A 21,687-nucleotide genomic window follows, 5' to 3' on the forward strand; every position below is an offset into this window, starting at 1 on the left:
CTCCTTTGGGCCCAGGATGGGCATGGTGGTCAGAGCAGAGGGAGATCAGCCAACATGGATTAAACATGCTTTTCTTCTGGGTTTAGAGCTTTGGCAGGGCAAAAAAAAATGGGTAATATATTGTATGTTTGCATACCCTAAAATTAACTTTACTGTATTTGTATTGAAAGTATGGGTTTGATAAAAAAGTTCACTAATACAATGTGACAAAGAATTTCAGCTTCCACAGTTTTATTCTCCAGAGTCCCTGCTTTTAGAAAATATTAAATATTTGGGCGGTTTAACGCATGCAAAAAGGGGCTAAAATAACGATGCTTCTGTTGCATTCATTGTCTTATGTGATCTATTTACACATTTAGGGAACCTACAAGTTTTTTTTGTTAGACTTTTTTTTTTTTTTTTTACAGTATTACGTTTCCGATGGGACACAGTACATGCAGTGCTTTGTCCCATTTTCCTAGGCCCTCCTTAACGCTAGCTGCAGCATGGTGCTACCCAACACTGGAGCTAGCAAGGAGACAGACGCTTTTCTAGCAAGCACCTCTCTTGCTCCCAGCACTTCCACGAAGAATGCAGAGGGAGGTGAAACAGACATGCTGTTGGGTGGTTGTGAACCAAGGGGGGGGGGACCCTTCCTCATATTGCAACTAACATTACAAGGCACCAAGAGTGCTATCAGTTTGTCCCATCTGACACCGAATACTGTAAAAATAATGGTCAAACTTTAAAGCATTTCTCACTTACTTTGTCAGTGTTTACTTGTTTTCCTACTTGTTTTGTGTTGTCTCCATCCCTCTTTTTATCCCAGTTCCTTATCTGCCTTTTATTTGTATCCCTAGTTTTTTTCCATGAAATATTGCATGTATCAGTAACTTTTCTGATTTTTTTTTTTTTTTTTTTTAACAAATGTGTTTTTGTGCTTCAGGTACAGATCGATCACTATGTGTCTTTGGTGAACAATCAAGTGAAATCAATTACAGAGAAGTGAGTACTGCACATATGAAATGAAAGGCAGCAGATAAGTTGGGCCTCTTGTTCAATAGATGTCGCCTGAAGTGTGTTGTGTATTGCTATTGTAAAATTTAATTTTACATAATGTGTGGAATATCTGTTTTTTGTAAGATTCATGTGAAAAGTAACATTGTACATTATGTTCTAGTATCTCTGTACCCACTGTAAAGAAAAAAGAGGGTTCAGGGAATATGTAAACTAGATTTAGTCAAGTAATTGTGTAAATTGAAGCCACAGCTTGCCAACATTAAACACATAGTGTTTCTGCTGGTCTTAAATAGCCTAGTGACCTGTTACCTTTGCTGTAATTTCATGTACATGATCCATTCAGCAGCTGAATATTGTTTCAGCTTGTTATTGGTTTTACATGATTGTATTGGAGTCCCTCTTTCAAATAAGATGAATGAAAGGATTTTCAAGGCATGTACAATAATGTTTGGATGACTAAATCTCTTGTTTTACAATGAATGTAAACATTTCATTGGCACAAAAATTGAATTCATGAAGCAAAATACTGCTTTTTTTCACAAGCTAAATAGTTATTCCATATGAATGCTGGGGATTCTGTAAATATAATTTTCTACTACAGGGTGATAAGTCTGGTCAGAAATTATATTATTTTTTATTTTCATAAAGTTGCTTTAATTCAATGTAGGATTAAGTAATGTCTGCCAGCAAGCTGCCACTGGTGTGGGTTGGAGAGTCATTCAAATGAAAATGACATTATTTATGTTCTCTATGCTTTCTGAAGAGTAGGGAATTGGCATTAACAACCAGATGGCCTCACAGTACAATTTTTGGGGTGGTGGGCTTATTTTCAGGATGTCAGAGGAGGAAAAAATAGATATGTTTAAAATGTAAGGTTTATTAATTAGATCAGGGCCCCTGCTCCTGTGAAAATTGCCATTATTACAAGGGCAAAAATTAACTTGGAAGGAATAAAAATAGAGTATCTTAATCATACAATACAGGACGTCAAATCATAGACCATGGGTTATACTGTATGCTGCTACTGTCAGGTGATAGGACACTGGCAAAGGCTTTCCTGTGAACACAACTAGTGCACCTTTGTGTAATCCCATCCACTCATTTTTGCTAGTATCCCAAGATAATGAACATGTTCTTCTATACAGAAGTTCTTTTTGTTTGTTTTTTTCCTTCAAATACTTCAGCTGGCACTTCTGTCAATAACGAACTGCTTGTTGCCTGAGGGCTCAACAGCAGTTTTCAGATCAGTTCCCATTGATGCATTTCTTATGAACTGTACCAGGTCCCTGCAACAGTGGGGCTGGCATGTAATGTTTTGTTTTGGGCACTGAATCCTGTTTTTCAGCACTAACCTTGACAAACCTTTTGCACCCAGATTCTGAAGACCCCTTCGAGGGTATGCTTACTGTGGCAGGTGAAGTTTGGTTCCCTTCAGGAACCTACAGCTTGGACTGGGTTTCCCTGTATTTGTGACTGAGGGACTTGAGGGACCAGCTCTTGACAGCATCAAGTGTGCTGCAGGTGACAAGAGTACCCATCTTCCTCATTGGGAGAAAACGAAGGGCCAAACTTCAAAGTCGTCTCCCTTTCGCTCTGTAAAGAAATAATTTGTTTCACTCCTTTGACATTTAGACATCCCTTTAGATAGTCTGGTCTCAGATTTAAACTTCAGGCTGGGAACTGGGTTACTCTCTGCGTATGGTAACCTCTTTAAAAGTAGTACCATTCACCAAGCTGTACTTCAGATCTCTGCAACACAACACTCCTTTGTGGGACAAGTTGATCTAGTTACAGATTGAGGACCACATTGTTTGTTTTTGTTTTTTGGTCTGGTGACTCAAGAATCCAACTCTAGAGTCAGGGAAGTTCTTCATTCACATCTTTTGAAGAATTCTTACTATGGACACCAACCTATTAAGCTGGGGAGGAGTCTACTTGCTGTAGGGTATTTTGATTAAAAAAAGTCTTGGCCAGATGAACATCCTGAAACTTCAAGCAATTTGACTGTCACTGCAACATTGAACCATGTTACTGAAGAGCCATCTAATCTGAATTCAGTCAGATAATGCCATGGTGGTGGCATACATGAATCATCAGGAAGGGAACCAGAAGTCTCTTGCATCAAGAGAGCTAGAGGTGACTGTCTTGGGCAGAACTTCTTGCTCCAGCCTCGTGTATTGCAGGCATAGACAAATGGCATAGTCTTGTTCAGACAGCAATGGCTTTAACAAGGAGCATAGTCTGTTCACGCAGAGATCAGTTTCTAGACCTGTGTAAAAGATGAGGGAGTCTAAGAAATTGGTAAAAACAACCAGATGGCCAGAGGAATGTGGACCTAATAGCATCTAGATTCAAAAGCAAACTAGACTGGTTTGTCTCCAGGTACAGGAATCTTCTAGCAGATGCATTGAATGTTCTGATGGCTCTGTGGGATCAGTACAGCCTTAACACTCTTTCACTCCCCTGAAACTTTCTTCTTTTGCTTCACAGTATTGATATGGAGGGCATTCTTGTAATTTTGATTGTTCAGGACTGGCCCGGGCAGATGTGGTACATCAACCTCGTAAGACTCCTGGAAGACACATGGGCTGTGCCATATTGTCTGTCATCCTAAAAAATGATTTGCCATTGCTGTTGATGCCTTGTTTTTGAGGAGCAGAGGCATCTGAGTTATGGGATTTTTATGATGCCAGAAACCTAGTAATTCTGCTTCTCGGGATAAGTCATTGTACATGGAAGACGCACTTCACTTGGTGTAAGTCCTGGTCCACGCCAGGTCTTTTTTCCATGGGGTGAAAACCTCCCTTCCTGCAGCTGGGTATGGACCAGCATTTGGCTGTCAGTACTATCAAAGGTTAGGTTTATGCCCTTTCTGTCCTGTTTGAGACTGTCTGCTTCCCACTCTTTGATTAAGATCTTTGTTCCAGAGGTTTCCTGTGCAGCTTCCCTATTAGATTTCAATCTTGTTTGAACCCATTAGAGGCATTCCTCCCTCAACTCATACCAACATGGTAGTTTTCTTTGCAGTCACCATCTCTGCTAGGAACTGGTGGCCTTATCATGCAAGGAACATTTTCTGAATTTGCATAGTGACCAAGTGATGTGTTAGGGCCCAGAACTTATTTCTTGGGTAAGTACTTTCTACCTTTCATCTTCTTCTCCCATCTCTGTCTTGCCCCATTTCAACAAAACGTTTCTCCATAGTCTGGATGTAGTCCAGGCTGTGAGTGTCTCCCAGCCACTCTTTTCGGGAAGTCTGATACCTTTTTAATAATCGCAGTGGATCCTTGTAAGGGTGCACCAGCTTTTCGCTACACAATTATCCAAGCTTATGGTCTCAAGAATCAGGTTCCACCCCTTCTTGTCAAGGCACACACTACTAAATCTTTTTGCTTTTTTTGGGCCTTTCCGGCATCAAGCAACTGTTTCCCAGATTTTCAAGGGAAATCAAGGCTGCCATCTGGTCTTTGGTTCACTCACTTTCTCCTAGGTGGACGTTTTGGCATTATCTGATGCCAGCTACTGACCCAGTTCATATATAATTTTTCTTGTGTTTTTAACATTTGTTTACTGTGTTTCCCATCCCTCAGTTTGACTGCATTTGGACATCCCCTCCTCCTGTGTCCCTCAATGGAAAGAAAACAAATAGGATTTTTGTACTCATTGTTTGTTCCATTGAGGAACATAGGTTTCGCTTTTCTCTATTTGTGATTATGATCTTTGTACTGCTTTGCTGCTAAACTGGGGATTACTGGCAGAAGGGGTTATCCTGGGCTGGCCTACAGTTGTTGTTTGCCAATGTCCATTCTTCCTGTATGTGGCAGTATAACCCAAAGGCTAAAGACTCTGTCTCTCTCAGTGGACTCCCAAGAAAAGGATTACTTAACCTCCCCTTCTACCTTTTAACTCCTTGCTTTAATGATTCTTCCAACAGGATGCTGAGGATCCTAAATCTTGCAAGAAGATGCTCTTGCACTGGGCTAGAGTGTCCTCTCGTGAGATATGGGGCGTACTTGTGTCTCCCCAGGAATCTTCTTGGAAAGATAGTAACATTTAATGCAAGGATTGCTTTAAGTAGTCGTTTTATTAGTGTGGTTTAAAGTGACCCTGATATTTGCAATAAACAAATCTGCTAGAAGGTATGAAGTTCAGGCACCCGTAGGTGATTGTGCGAATATGCAGCAGTTTTTATTATCTCATGTATACCTAAATGTCAGGCTGTTCTGTTAGTGTTTTCTGTTTTTGGTTTTATTTTGGGGGGTTTTTTTTGCCTGCTTACTGCAGGTCCCTCCTGGATGCCTGCACTTTTATACCTATCCATTTATTTTAATGTGATTAAGTCACTGTAAGACATCTGTAAAATGCATCTTTGTTTTCTTACAGGATTCAAGCCAAGCTCCCTGGAGCATTAAAGAAGAAAACTGAATGAAGGATCATAATTGTGGCACGGGGAGGGATGGGAGGGTCTTAACAAAGTATAAACACTGGCTATGTATCTCATTACTACTCAGTAAATTGGCTGCCTTCATGTAGCTTGCAGGAACCTTTTGGTATGCATCTATCTCATGTATACACATATGTAGAGGGTTCCTTTGTTGGTAGGAAAGGGGTGCCTGGGTCAGCATAGACATGAACTGTAAAAGTTGTTCCTGTTCTAAGCTATGGAGAGCTCAGTAACCCCCACTGTCATATCCTGCACTTTGCATGGTCACCTCTATTCTGCCACACACTGTCCCTAATATTCATCCTACAAAGCTACTAGGTTAAGCAGCGTAATTTTTATGGGCCGCTTAATTCTGTCTGTCTTGATATTCTCTCTTCCACACTTGTTTTTGTGAGTTTCTTCTGCTTCCGTGTGCTTGTGTTCACTTTTTATGCTCTCCAACAGGTTTCTTTCTCGATTTTCTCGTTCCTTCTACACCTCCTTGCTCTGTGCTACAGTTGCTTTTCTTTCTTGTATTCTTATTGGATGTGTCCCTCATTCTCTGCACAGCTCTTCAGTCATGTCTATATCTATCCAAATACTCAGATCACTGATTTTCACCTTATTCTGCCACAGTAACTAAACAACATAGTGGAATTGGTTATACTAGAAAATGCTTTATTTATTTTACACATTAATTTATTTCATGTCTATGCTAAATGGTAATTAAACATAAACACGTTTCACATTGGTAATCTAAAAGAGGAACATAACAAATTAGCCAGTGTCCCCCTCTTCCTGTATATTGTCATTCCACCCCAGCCAACAGCAGGAGCAAATAAACATTCCCTGCACTGCATAGAACAAAATTGTTTTCTCCCTTAAGTTGCTACTGTGGAGCTATTAGTTTTGGAGGGCAGGTTGCTAAATTGTATTGCAGATTAAATCCTGCACTGAAGGAAGCTAGGTTTCACTTTTATGATGCAAGAGACAAAAATACAATTTTTTCTTCCTAATCGTGATACATGTAAATTATCAATGTTAATTTGGTTGTCAAAATTGGCACAAGGTGAGTCAGACTCTTTGTGGCTTTGTGATTCTGGCACGTGTTAGTGGTTAAAGCCTTTCTCCTGATAGAAGTTTTTTTATAGTGACAAAGATTTTGAATTTTTTTTTTTTTTTTTGCTGTGTACCTTTTGAGATTTCTTCTCACTTCTGTCCCAGTGACACCAATCGCCTGGTCAGAAAGTGAAGGTAAATCTCCTCAATAGAGGCACACGGCTATGAGAATCTGACACAGGTCTAAAATGAAAGAAAAAATTAATTTTGGCTGGAGTTGGGCTTTAAATGAGAACACCTAAGTCCTCATGCAGACAAATGGTTTGGCTCATGTGTCAAATCCTGGTGTTTTCAGGCTCTCAGATGCCACATCCAGGACTGTAGCCTGCCAAAATCTGAGGAGGAATTATGCAGAAGCTGGACACTACTGATTGGTACTTGCGTTTAGAGATGTATGTGTTCAGATATCTTTGCCCCAAATGCAGGTAGTCTGAGCATTTCAGCCTCTCATAGACTATTGCCAGTGGAGCTGGATGATGCACATATGATTCCTGGATGCCCAAAAAAACACAGGGATTTGACGCACAGGGGCCAAATTACCTACGTGCATGTAGCCTAAAGCGAACAGCATTACTTCACACTAGCCCCTATATAGCCTGTTACTAAGCAGAATTTGAAATTGTTTGTGCTGGATAGTATTAGGAGACACATTTGTCCTCTAGCAGGGGTGGGTTGTTTTATTTATGTGATTTTGTTTTTGTTGCACTGAGCTTCTTACTATTCACTGTTTATCAATATCAGATGTTAAAAAATAAATGCTTTATTGTTATTTTAAGACTGGAGAAGGGGAGCAAGCTAATTAGGTATTCACTAATAAGCCTGTAAAGTAGCTTGTTAGAGCAAAAAATATGAATGTTTTTTTTTTTTTTTGGGTGTCAGAAACAAAAACTTTCTATTTTTTTTTCCAAATTGTTTTAGTTTCTGTGGAACAAAACTCTATATATATTGCAAATACATGTGGTATTAAAAGGAGTAGGACACATAATTGTGGTTTGACTTTTGATTTGGGCTCTGTTTCTCAATCCACGCACTGACCCCTTTGTTCATTGAAACACAATATAAAATTTGGATGTGACAGGAAACCGATAAGAAAATATAAATGCAGCCATTGCTGACCTTTACGTTTTGAAAACAATAGTTGCTGGCTGCTATGCTGTTCAGATGTGTGTAGCATTTCCAGAGGCACTGACCTTGCGTAAGTATGCTAATCTGTGGTTTTGCTTTCACTCCCACTTTCTAATCTGCATTCTTGTTCTAAGTCAGTTGTTCAGAAAGTACAAGAAATCAGAGACCACCAAGAAAAAAAAAAAATCTTTAAAGGATCACAGATTTTTTTTTTTCTTTTCACTGTATTATTTTTTTTATTTGAAGATAACAACTGAATCATGTAGAAGCCACAAAACTGAGCACAGTTAAATATACAGACAGGTATCAACATAATTGGAGTCCACGATATAAAGGTGTTCAATAAAAACAATGGTCCTTAGAACTATGACCACAGTACATAGGCTGTACAGGCAGGGGAGAGCCTACCAGGATCAATCTATGGGCAGGCTGATTATACCCAAGTCTCCATTAATTGACTTGGGTATAACCAGCATGTTGGAATTTTATTATGCAATTACTGCCAGCGGCTATAGCTGTTGGCTGTAAATCATTGTGTTCTCCCAGCAGGGATGGCTCCCCACGCCAGGAGAGTACAGTAGCTCTGTGGGAGGTATTCCCCCTATAACACAGCAAATCAAGCAAATTTCTTTCTTGCAACCCATGGTTGCAGGAAAAAAAATTGCATCATCTATGGCCTACCTTTAAGCTGGGTACGTGCAAGCCGAAAACCAGCCAACTTTCAGCCCTTGTGTACAGCTCCTCGTCTGACAGAAGCCGGTCTCCTGACCAGCTTCTGTTGAACAGGCACCATGGTAAACAGCCATTGACTGCCAGTGCTGATTGGATGTCGGTCATTGCTGATCCGTATGTCCTGGCCTGGGAGCATCCCTCTGTCAGAACACAGTAGCTCACCGGGGAAGATCGTCGCATTAACATTGGATGTGTAGTTCTGGACTGTAAATGTAGGGTAGGACCACCAGGTATGGACCACACCCCACCATAGTACTTGTCCTCTGAAAGCTTCTATCAGTGGGGTTAGCATGGGTTATACAGGCAGGGACCCAGTACCATCAGAAGAGAACCTTGTATGCAGTCTCTAGGATAGAGGTGTTAAAGGAGAATTTTGCTATGTACGTCCAAGATCTGCTCCAATCTTTCTACTTCCATAGGTGCCTTGCAAGTCCTGTTCCCAGAGCCCTGCATAAGAGAAGAGGGTCTTTGGCATTTCATGTGGAATATAAAATTGAGATTAGTTTAGGCAATCCTGGTGTATGGGTTCAAAAGTGGTTTTTGTATATGGAAAGATATCCAACCTCCACAGTATCAAGAACCATCAAAGAATGTCTCAACTACAAATAGTGGAAGTGTTCTGAACTGGAAGCACCTTGGTGTTCTTGCAGAGAGGACCAAGTGGGTAAGTTATGAGGTCAAAAAATGGTGGACAAGTGCAAATCCGTGGGGAGACCACCAGGCAAAATATTTAGGTTGGCGCAGACCCAGAGGAAGTGGATTGTTTAGGAGAGGTAATGGGGGCAAAAATGCGGACATTAATTTACCAGCATAGCGAACCAGACCTTCAAAATTGTGTGTCATTAATGGGCTTAAGTCGGGCAGACGAGTTTTAGGAGGATGCCACAGTAAGGCTTGAACAGGGACTGACTTGCAGTTGGGCAACTACAAAAATACCCATAAGGGGACATAAGCAGTAGCATGTAGAAGCAGTATTTGTGCAGCTTTATAGTAGCGTTCAACATTAGGAACCCTCATGCCACTTTGAAGTCTATGATAATATAAAGTACGACGGGGGATTCTGGGACCTTTGTGGGCCCAAATAAATATCAAGATCTGCAAACTGAGAGGTTGCGCTAAAGATTTGGGAGAGTACTGTGGGGTTAGATGAGGATTACAAAGGCATCGTCTGCAAACAAAGTTTGTAATAGAGACCTGCACAGTGGCTGATGGGGCTGAATACAAGGCTGATATCCATGCAATGGTGGAGCCCCAAAATCCAAGTAACTGATCAAGTTCTTGAAAATTGCCAATGTTACCCATAGCAACCAGTGGCAACTTATGTTTCTGGCACAGATAAGAAATGAAAAATTGATATGTTGCAGGATAATGAACAATTACCCTTTCATTTTAGGCACAAATTTCCTTTCTTGCTATATCATACTCTATTTGCAGCATTGCTGAAAATAAGATTATTTTGTACAGTATACTACACAGAACGTTTATTCATAGACCATAGGTTTATACAGACTGGCTTCAGATGATCGGACAATGGCAAAAAAAAAAACTGTTAGGGAAGCCCCTACTACATTCTCATATAACCCACAACAGTCCTCCTGTATAGGGCCCGGGCCAGCAGGGGGGCCCAGGCAGCTGGGTGAATTGGATGTGGTCAGGGAGAGTGGTCAGCACAGTGCATGCAGGGGGCTGGATCCCCTGTATGGCTCCCTCTGCAGCAGCTGAAAGCTGGCTTCTTCTCTTCAGAGGATCGGTTCCAGTAATTGCCTCCTTCCCCCACCACACCCATGACAATCCCTGTACACCATACATTTCCCCCGGCTGCCCAGGCCTCAGAGTGCCCCCAAGTGCTGCCGGCTTCTCTCCTCTGCTTCCCACCAGCAGCTACAACCACACATTAGAATCCTTCAGGATGGAGAGTAGGGGAAGGGGCTGGTAAAAATGTCACATTTACCAGCCCCAATCTTTCCTGAATGAACACAAACAGAACCGATCACTCACTGTGTTCATTCATAACTGAATCATAGTAAACTTGAAGGGGGGGGGGGATTGGCCTGTTAGGTTGGCTGTATGGGGCTCCATGGTTACTTACAGCAGCCCTGATAACCCCACCCTCTCCATGAAATTCCCTTTTTTTTTTGTTGGTGTCCTTAGGTGATGGACCTCATCTTTTTTTTTTTTTTTTTTGGGGGGGGGGGGAGAATGTTTTTCTTCTAGCACTTCTATCAAGATCTGAATGTTTACTGCCTTAGGCAGTTTCCAGATCACTAACCCTCAGTGCTGTACTTTGTGCCAAGGTGAGCGCCTAATGCACTTATGGCCCCCAAAGTACATGTTTAGTTATCTGCAAGGTGCTATACAGGTCAGGGATGTGGTCCAGACCCTGAAAACGCCTTCAGGGATAAACCCACTGAATGTTGAAGCCTAGACCCATAACTGGCCCAAAGACATGGATAGGGTAAGACACACTTTCCTTTATTAATAGACAGGAACCTGTCCAGAATACGACCGTCCCCTGTACTTGACACATAGTGCTGATAAAAAGGCAGAGGCGTTGAGACTTATTCACTTTACTGTGTTGCTCCCTGTTGTCTTTAAAGCTTTCAGTGCCATAGGTAATTTTAAATTTTTTAGCTGTAGAATTCTTAAATAACATTCTACAGTAAGATGGTTATATAAAAAGGGGAACACCAGACTAGCGCATTATCTTTTTTTGTTTTTATAAACCTTGTTATTGAAGTAATAAAATAGATATACATAGTATACTCACAAACAGCTGCTTGACATAATCTCAGATTGATTCACTTTCCATGCTTTCAGATCTGCAAATGTCAATTATGGAAAATGGTCATCCAGACCTGAATATCTTATGTGTTAAGTTTGGCTCTGATGAAGAGGGGGACTCTTCCCTCGAAATGCATAAGTGTTTTAGGTCTGGATGGCTACTTCCCATGATTAGAAACAAGCAGCAGATCTGAAAGTATGGATTGTGAATCACTTTGGATATTACATCATGCTGCTGTTTTTGAGTATACATCTATTTTACTACAATAAAAAGGTTTATAAAGGTAAAGCGCAATGCTGATGTGTCCCCCCCCCCCCCCCCCCCTTCCCAAGTCCTAAGAGGGCAGCAAAGCATGGTGACTGTTTTGGCTTAGAGTGGACAAGTGAAGGCCTACTGGTGCCAAGCATCACACTTGAGTACAGAACATTGTTTGTAACTGTCTAGATGTTTATATAAGCCTGAGTTGGCAGGGTATACTACTGGAACAATTAACTTTTTTTTTTGTGAATTTTTTCCACAAGATCTAGATTAACAGGATTCTTACAGGGGAGAAAATCTTTTCAGGAGAGCCCCAATCCTCATACATTTTCTGTTTGTTCATGAATAGGAAATGTCTTATTGAACTTTGCAGGTCTCTTAGTATCCAGTGAGACAGAAGTGTATCAAGTGTGACTATACTGAGGCTTTTGCACACAGCAGAGGTGGGCATATCGATCTTAGCAAGCATATGTTGTGAGAGGCTAAAATATCAGGTGCATAGGAACTTGGGGGTGCCAGTCTTCTGTGGCTCCCTTTTTAATACTTTCTTCAGGTCTTCTTCAGTGTCCATTATGTTTACTGCTTCTAGAACAGGACAATTTTATGATGTAGTTCATAGCCCCAACTAGGAATGATGCTCTGCTGAACCTGGTAAACTCAACCATCTGGGTAGCAGTGACCATAACATGATTTCATTTATTGTTAGCTGTAAACATCAAGCACATATGGGAAATATAAAAACGCTCAACTTTAAGAGAGCTAATTTTCCAAGACTGGGAGCTGCTCTCCAAGATTTATACTAGGAGGTAATATTGGCATCAATGAACACAACACAGAAATTGGAGTTATTTTAAAAAGACTATGAACAACACTCTAAAATATATTTCCATGGGCAACAAGTTTAAAAGGCTAAAAATCAAACCGATGTGGCTTATGGCAAAAGTTAAGCTATGGCTTTTATTACATATAAAAATGAAGGAACACTATCATCGCTTAAACACTACAAAGAATATAACAGAATATACAAAACGGAAATAAAGGCTGCAACAATTGAAAACGAGCAATAGCTTGCAAAAGATAGCAGGCCCAACCCCAAAAAATTCTTCAAATATATTAATAGTATAAAGGTCAGGTCTGAGCAAGTAGGCCCTTTACAAAATAATCTAGAGTGGGTGACTGGGGACAAAGAGAAGGTAAATTTGTTAAACACCTTCAGCTCTGTGTATACAAAGGAACATGGGGGAGCTCTTGTCCATAATGGGCAAGGTATTGATACAGCTCCAGGTGATCCACAGTGATCATCCAATTTATGTGTTCAAGAAATATTTAGACAGAATAAAGGTGAATAAAGCTCCTGGACCGGATGGCATACACCCACGGGGCCTTAAAGAATTGAGCTCTGTCATTTCAAAGCCATTGTTTCTAATTTTTAGGGACTCTTTAATGACTGGCATAGTACCACTGGATTGGCGTAAGTCCAATGTGGTGTCAATATTTTAAAAGGGATCAAAATCTTTACCAAGTAATTATAGACCTGTTAGTTTAACTTCTATAGTTGGGAAGATACTGTATAGTTTAATAAAAGACCACATAGATGAGTTCTTGCTGGAAAAAAATATTTTAAGCAGCAGACAGCATAGATTCATGAAAGACTGAAGTTGTCAAACAAATCTGATTTCTTTTTATGAGGGGGTGAGCAAAACCTTGGACAGAGGGGTGGCGGTGGATGTGGTATACTTGGATTCTGCAAAAACGTTTGACACAGTTCCCCACACATGGCTAATGTGTAAGGTAAAGTCTACGGGCATGGGAAAATCTGTATGTAATGTAAATTATTATTATTTTATTATTATACAGTATTTATAAAGCGCCAATAGTTCGCTCAGCGCTGTACATTACAAAGGGGGACAGAACATGTGACAGAACAATACCAATACAATGTGATACACGAGGGGTTCGAGGGCCCTGCTCTTTCGAGCTTACAATCTAGGAGGGAGGGGGTGGTGGCACAGGAGGAGATAGCTGTGGGGGATTGAGTGGTAGGCAGAGTGGAGGAGGTCGGCAAGTTAGCAGGGGGTTGGGTAGGCTTCCCTGAAGAGATGGGTTTTCAGGGTGCGCCTAAAGGAGAGGAGAGTAGGAGATAATCTGATGGGTTGGGGCAGGGAGTTCCAGAGGATGGGTGACACCCTGGAGAAGCCCTGGAGGCGGGCATGGGAGGAGGAGAACAGGGAACTAGAGAGAAGGAGGTCTTGTGAGGAGCGGAGTGTGCGTGCTGGGCGGTACTTGGATATTAGGTCAGTGATGTAGTTCGGGGCAGTATGGTGGACAGCTTTGTACGTCAGCGTTAGGATTTTGAATTTGATCCGTTGCGCAATCGGAAGCCAGTGGAGGGATTGGCAGAGGGGGGTGGCGGAGACAGAGCGGTTGGAAAGGTGAATGAGTCTGGCAGCCGTATTCAGGATCGACTGAAGCGGGGATAGCCAGCGGCGAGGCAGGCCAGTGAGGAGGGAGTTGCAGTAGTCGAGTCGTGATATGATGAGAGAGTGGATGAGCTGTTTAGTGGTTTCTGGGGTTAGGAACGTGCGGATTTTGGCGATGTTGCGGAGGTGGAGTCTGCACGAGTTTGTTAAAGATTGGACTTGGGGCTGGAAGGATAGGTTGGAGTCCAGAATGACACCCAGTACTCTGGCCTGCAGGGCGGGTTTGATGGTAGCGTTGTTGGATGTGACGGAGAAATCAATGGGGGGTGGTGTCCGGGCTGGGGGGAAGACAAAGTCGGTTTTGGAGAGGTTCAATTTAAGGAAATGGAGCGACATCCAGTCTGATATGTCGCTCAGTAGGTGTGTGATTCGGGCTGAGACCAAGGGGGTGAGGTGGGGGGTTGAGAGATAGATTTGTGTGTCGTCGGCATAGAGGTGGTAGTTGAAGCCGTGAGAGTGTATGAGTTGGCGAAGGGAGGAGGTATAGATGGAGAAGAGAAGGGGCCCAAGGACAGAGCCTTGAGGGACCCCAACAGAGAGGGGGAGTGAGGGGGAGGTGGTAGCATTATAGGTAATGCTGAAGGAGCGTTGTGACAGGTAGGATGAGAGCCAGGAGAGAGCAGAATCTCTGAGGCCGAGGGAGTGTAGTTTTTTGAGGAGGAGGGGGTGGTCGACTGTGTCGAAGGCCGCAGAGAGGTCAAGGAGTAGGAGCACTGAATAGTGGCCATTAGCTTTGGCGGTTAGCAGGTCGTTGGAGAGTTTGAGTAAGGCAGTTTCGGTGGAGTGTAGGGGACGGAAGACGGACTGTAGGGGATCGAGGAGGTTGTTGTCGTTGAGGTGAGAGCATAGGCGGGTGTAGATGAGGCATTCGAGGAGTTTAGATGTAAATGGGAGCAGGGAGATGGGTCTGAGGTTGTTCGGGTCATTGGGGTCCAGGGAGGGCTTTTTAAGTATGGGGGTGATGTGTGCATGTTTCAGAGGGGAGGGGAAAGTGCCTGAGGAGAGGGAGAGATTGAAGATGTGGGTGAGGGAGCGTAGAATGGAGGAAGAGGAAGGTCGTAGGAGTTGTGAGGGGATAGGGTCGAGGGGGCAGGTGGTGAGGTGGGCATCAGAGAGGATCTTGGAGACTTCCTCGATGGTAGTAAGGTCAAAGGTGCGGAGTGTGGGGGGAGCTTCAGTATGAGGAATGTAGGGTGGGGTGGAAGAGGAGGTCAGAGCAGTGGTGGGGCCGTGGGAGAGGGGTGATGAGGGGGTAGCTGAGTGAGGGTGAAGGGGGTTGGAGAGAGTTTGAGCAGCGACGAAGTCTCTGGTAGTTATGTCGAGGGGGAGGGGGGATAAGGGGGTAGCTGTGTGAGAGGGGACGGGTTGAGAGGGCGTGTGAGTTGCGGCAATGTCCTTGCGAATTGTGTCAATCTTGTTTTTGAAGTGATTGGCAATCTCAAGGGCAGTGAGTGATGTGCTGGGTGGAGGTGGGGGTGGAGAGAGTAGAGAGTTGAAGGCAGAGAAGAGTCGGCGAGGATTGGAGGAGAGGGCCTTGATGAGGGTCAAGAAGTAGGCCTGTTTGGCAGCATGGAGGGAGGAGGTGTAGGTGTGGAAGGCAGATTTGTAACGGGTGAAGGCTTGTTGGGATTTGGTTTTGCGCCATAGTCGCTCCAGGGCACGACTTTGTCGTTTGAGGGTTTTGGTGTGATCAGTCTGCCAGGGCTGGAGCGGTCGGGGTCTGATGTTGCGTGTGGTTAAAGGCGCTAGTGAGTCAAGGGCTGTTGAGAGTGCATTGTTGTAGGCGGTCAAAGCCAAGTTGGGGCAGGACAGGGGGAGGATGCGGTCGTGGAGTTGATCAGCTGCAGAGTGGAGGGAGGCAGGGTTATGGTTGCGGAGGTTACGGCTGGTAGTAGTGTGACATTTGGAGGGGTAGGCGTTGGAGGACGAGGAGCTAGAGAAGGTGATCAGGTTGTGGTCAGAGAGAAGGGGGTGTTAGTGAGGTTGTGGGGAGTGCAGCGGTTGGAGAAGACAAGGTCCAGGATATTTCTGTCGGAGTGGGTGGTGGATTGTATGCACTGTGCAAGTGCAAAGGAGGAGGTTAGGTGGAGGAGACGGGCTGTGTCTGGGTTGTCGAGGTTGACAGGGATGTTGAAATCCCCAAGGATGATGGTGGGTAGCTCAGAGGAGAGGAAGAAGGGTAGCCAGGAGGAGAAGTCTTCCAGGAAGCGGGGTATGGATCCAGGGGGCTGGTGTATCACAGCAATCTTCAGGGGGGTTGGGGAGAATAGTCGGACGCAGTGGGCCTCGAAGGAGGAGAAGGATAGGGAGGATAGAAAACTGGCTAAAAGATCATATTCAGAGAGTAGTGGTTAATGATTCATACTCTGAATGGTCTGGGGTCATCAGTGGTGTACCCCAAGGTTCAGGGTTGGGACCCTTACTTTTTAATATATTTATAAACAATATAGGGTCTGGGATTAAAAATCCCATTTCAGTCTTTGCAGATGACACCAAGCTGTGCAGTGGAATAATGCCCTTACAGGATGTCTCCAACTTACAATCTGACCTCAATGCACTGTTTAATTGGGCAACTATGTGGCAAATGCGGTTTAATGTTGATAAATGTAAGGTTCTGCACTTGGGGGCTAAGAATATGCATGCATCATACATACTAGGGGGGCTACAACTGGGGGAATCAATGGTGAAGGATCTGGGAGTTCTGGTAGATCACAAGCTTAATAATGGCATGCAATGCCAGCTGTGATTTCTAAAGCGAGCAAAATCCTCTCTTGTATCAAGAGATATAGACTCCAGAGAGAGAGAGATATATTACCCCTGTACAAATTAGTAAGACCTCATCTGGAATATGCAGTTCAATTTTCGGCACCAATTTACAAAAAGAACACTGGGGAACTATTGAAAGTACAGAGAAGGACAACCAAACTGTTAAGAGGCATGGAGGAGCTCAGCTATGAGGAAAGATTAGAGGAACTGAATTTATTCTCTATTGAAGAGGAGATTAACCTCCCTGGCTGTATTCCCGAGTGTAGCTCGGGGTAAAGTTTCAGTACCACAGGCGATAACCCTGAGCTACATTCAGGCTTACCATGCGGCGCTGCTCCGGGATCCCTCGATCACTTACTTTGTCCTGCGCTCCCGCGATGTCCCTCCTGCAGTGTCCCCTGTAATGTCCTCCGCTGGATGCCGGCATCTGTCATCTGGGTTTTGTCCCCTGTGGGACGTACGGGGGACGGAACTGGTGGGAAATTTGAAAATGACAAAAAGTGACATTCACTAAATGCACTAAAATCACATAGTAAAACATTACTGTATCAAACCATTTCACATACATTTTGTCCCGAGTGCTTTGTCCTGTGCCCTGCCTGCATTTTTACTGTTCTTTCTGCCTGGAAACTGAGAAATGTCCATGGCGTCCAAAAAGCGTCCCTTTAGGTCAAAATCGGTTTTAGACCAGCTAGAGAACAGCGATCGTAAATTAGAACTAATTGCAGAATTGAGTGATAATGATTTTTGGGGAAATTTGTCATCAGACACTGAAAACGATTCTGCGACTTTGCTCAGTGATGTGCGAACTTGGCGCTATATTTCAAATTTCAGTGTTTTTGGTTTGATTATATTATTGAATTACATTTATTATTATATTTTTTTATGATTATTATAATTTATGATTTCGTGTTTCAAATTTTAACATACCCAGGATGTTTAATAAACTCTTGTTCGGACAGATGTCCGTGAGTTATTCCTAAAAATTACAGGCCTACAATAAAAAAAATACATATTTCAATGGAACAAATGTACCGCTTTGAGCACAGAAATATGGACATAATCAGCCTGCTAGGGTGGTTAAGGGGGGGGGGGATATGATCAACATGTATAAATACATCAATGGTTCATATAGTGAACTGTGTGTAGAGCTATTCACCCTGAGGTCATCACAGAGGACAAGGGGGCACTCTTTATGTCTGGAGGAAAATAAATTTAATCTCCAAATATGGAAAGGTTTCTTCACAATAAGAGCTGTGAGAATGTGGAATAGACTCCCTCTAGAGTTGGTTCTGGCCAGTTTATTGGATTGCTTAAATAAAGACCTGGATTATTTCTTAGATACACAGAATATAACTGGATACTAACATTTATAGGTAAAGTTGATCCAGGGAATATCTGATTACCTCTCAGGGGATCAGGAAGGAATTTTTTCCCCTGCAGGAGCAAATTGGATCATGCTTTGCTGGGGGGGGGGGGGGGTTGCCTTCCTCTGGATCAACTGTGGATGTAGGATTACAACTTGGTTTTTTTTGGTTGAACTGGATGGACTTTTGTTTTTTTTCAGCCAGACTAACTAGTGTAAAACAAAATGTGGGGGTGGAGAAGAAGCCTTTCTGGACAGGGATGGTTGTATTAAAGCTGTTTGAGAAATTCTGGCATATGCTTGGCCATAGATCAAAAGTCTGCTGTCCCTGCTGAATCAGCTGAATATTGATCCAGATATTGCCTGTTGGAAAACTTTTGATCAGTAACTGCAGCGTTGATCTGTGTATTCTGACAGAAGAGGAATCCCCTCTGTCAAAATATGATAGCAAAGTAGAGAGGATTCCTCCATTCGTCTTACTTTTGTGGGTTGATTGAAAAAAAAAATAAGAAAGCTGGGTATACATGTAGAGGTTTACTTTTTTTAATCAACCAACAGGTTGAGAAAAAAAAAACAAAAAACCTCAGATTGCAGGATATTTGAGCAGGTATTAATCAAAATGATATATACAGGGGTCAAGTGGTTAGCACTTCCACCTCGCAGCACTAGGCTTGTCAGTGCGATTCCCAATCATGGTGCTACCTGCCTGCCGTTTGCATGTTCGTGGGTGTTCTCCTGGTACTCCAGTTTCCTCCAACACTCCAAAGGCATGCTGGTAGGTTAATTGCCTCCTGTCTAAAGTGTCCCTAGTAAATGTATGAATATGAGCTAGGGACCTTAGATTGTAAGCTCTTCGAGCGTTAGGGACTGATGGGACTGTGCAATATACAGTGGCTATAAAAAGTCTACACACCCGTTAAAATGTCAGGTTTCTGTGATGTAAAAAAAAAATGAGACAAAGATAAATCATTTCAGAACTTTTTCCACCTTTTAATGTAACCTATAAACTGTAGAACTCAGTTGAACAACAAACTAAAATCTTTTAGGTGAAGGGAAGTAAAAATCAAAAACTAAACTAATATGGTTGCATAAGTGTGCACACCCTTAAACTAATACTTTGTTGAAGCACCTTTTTGATTTGATTCCAGCACTCAGTCTTTTTGGGTATCAGTCTATCAGCATGGCACATCTTGACTTGGCAATATTTGCCCACTCTTCCTTGCAAAAAACACTCCATATCTGTCACATTGTGAGGGCATCTCCTGTACACAGGTACTCTTCAAATCACCCCACAGATTTTCAACTGGATTCAGGTCTGGGCTCTGGGTGGGCCATTCCAAAACTTTAATCTTCTTTTGGTGAAGCTATACCTTTATTGATTTGGATGTATGCTTTGAGTCGTTGTCATGCTGAAAGACAACGACCCAAAGTTGCTCTTCATGTTCAGCTTTCTAGCAAAAGCCTGAAGGTTTTGTGCCAATATTGACTGGTATTTGGAACTGTTCATAATTGCCTCTTTGACGAAGGCCCAAATTCCAGCTAAGAAAAAACAGCCCCAAAGCATGATGCTGCCACCACCATGCTTCACTGTGGGTATGGTGTTCTTTTTGGTGATGTGCAGTTTTTGTGCCAAACTTATCTTTTGGAATTATGGCCAAAACGTTCAACTTTGGTTTCATCAGACCAGAACACATTTTCCCCTTATGCTTTTGGGAGACTTCAGATGTGTTTTTGCGCAATTTAGCCGGGCTTGGATGTTTTTCTTCGCAAGAAAAGGCTTCCATCCTGCCACTCTACCTCATAGCCAAGACATAAGAAGAATATGGGAGACTGCTGTCACATGTACCACACAGCCAGTACTTGCCAGATGTTCCTGCAGCTCCTTTAATGTTGCTGTAGGCCTCTTGGCAGCCTCCCAGACCAGTTTTCTTCTTGTCTTTTCATCAATTTTGGAGGAATGTCCAGTTCTTGGTAATGTCACTGTTGCTCCATATTTTCACCACTTGATGACTGTCTTCACTGTGTTCCATGGTATATCTAGTGCCAAATATTTTGTACCCTTCTCCTGACTGATACCTTTTAACAATGCGATCCCTCTGACGCTTTGGAAGGTCTCTGCGGACCATGGCTTTTGCTGTAGGGTGCGACTAAGAAAATGCCAGGCAAGACCTACTAGAACAGCTGAACTTTATTTGGGGTTAATCAGAGGCACTTTAAATGATGGCAGGTGTTTACTATTTAACATTATTTTGAATGTGATTGCTTAATTCTGAACATAGCTACATCCCCAGTGATAAGAGGGTGTGCACACTTATGCAACCACATTATTTTAGTTTTTGATGTTTACTCCCCCCAAAAAAAGATTTGTTTGTTTTTCAATTTAGTTGTACAGTTTATAGGTAACATTAACCCCTGGCTCATATATATGCGGCTGTGTTTTGCACGAACACAAGAGCCCATTCATTTGAATGGACTCCTGTGCCCCTTGACAAGCAGGGAAGAAGTCCCTGCACTTCTGAAAACGCAGCCCGCACAGAAACCTCGGTTTCCAGTACGGACGAGTTTTCCAGAGCGGGCGGTGTGCCATTAGAACTAATGGCACCTCTGTGCAGGTAATGCGGCTGCATGGATTTTCATGCAGATCTGCAGCCGCACCACCTGCACATATGTGAACCTAGCCTAAAGGCGGAAAAAGTTCTGAAATTATTTTTCTCATTTTTTTTTTACATCACAGAAACCTGATATTTTAATAGGGGTGTGTAGACTTTTGACTATATTGCCAAAAGTTTTATGACACCCCTCCAAATCATTGCATTCAGGTGTTTCAATCATCTCCATGGCCACAGGTATACAAAAATTAAGCATCTAGCCATGCAGACTGCTTTTACAAATATTTGTGAAAGAATGGGTCGTTTGCAGGCGTTCAGTGAAGTCAAGTGTGGTACCGTGATAGGTTGCCACCTGTGCAATAAGTCCATCTGTGACATTTCCTTGCTACTATATATTCCACGGTCAACTGTTAGTGGTATTATAACAACGTGGAAGCAACTGGGAATAATAGCAACCTGACCACGAAGTGGTAAGCCACATAAAATGACAGAGCGGGGCAGTGCATGCTAAAGCGCACAGTGCAAAGAAGTCGCCAACTGTCTGCAAAGGCAATAGCTAAAGCCTTCCAAACGGCATGTTGCCTTCAGATTAGCACAACAGTGCGTAGAGAGCTTCATGGAATGGGTTTCCAAGGCTGAGCAGCTGCATTCATGCCTTACAACACCAAGTGCAATGCAAAGCGTCGGATGCAGTGGTGTAAAGCACACCGCCACTGGACTCTAGAGCAGTGGAGACGTGTTTTCAGTAATGACAAATCACGCTTCTGTCTGGCAATCCAATGGACATGTCTGGGCCTGGCGGTTGCCAGAATAATGGTACTTACCTGACTGCATTGTCTCAAGTGTAAAGTTTTGGGGAGGGGGAATTATGGTGTGGAGTTGTTTTTCAGGCATTGGGTTTGGCCCCTTAGTTCCAGTGAAGGGCACTCAAGGCGTCAGCATACCAAGACATTTTGGACAATTCAATGCTCCCAACTTTGTGGGAACAGTTTGGGGATGGCCCCTTCCTGTTCCAACATGACTGCACA

The 21,687-nt window shown here is 42.9% G+C and overlaps 1 protein-coding gene across 3 annotated transcripts in view; it reads left to right on the top strand.

Moving 5' to 3' along the window:
* Window positions 1-7,526, top strand: part of RTN3 (reticulon 3) — a 69,813-nt gene extending 62,287 nt beyond the window's left edge. For all 3 annotated transcript variants that reach the window (XM_089652795.1, XM_089652794.1, XM_089652796.1), the window contains exons 8-9: window positions 926-984; window positions 5,383-7,526. In XM_089652795.1, coding sequence (XP_089508921.1) covers window positions 926-984; window positions 5,383-5,428 — 105 coding nt within the window. In that variant the 3' untranslated portion in view covers window positions 5,429-7,526. The remainder of the gene's footprint in view (window positions 1-925; window positions 985-5,382) is intronic.
* Window positions 7,527-21,687: the final 14,161 nt, after the last annotated feature.

The sequence above is a fragment of the Staurois parvus genome, unplaced genomic scaffold, assembly GCF_062004578.1.
Source record: "Staurois parvus isolate SC_StPar_1 unplaced genomic scaffold, SC_StPar_1.0 ptg000694l, whole genome shotgun sequence".
Classification (NCBI taxonomy): domain Eukaryota; kingdom Metazoa; phylum Chordata; class Amphibia; order Anura; family Ranidae; genus Staurois; species Staurois parvus.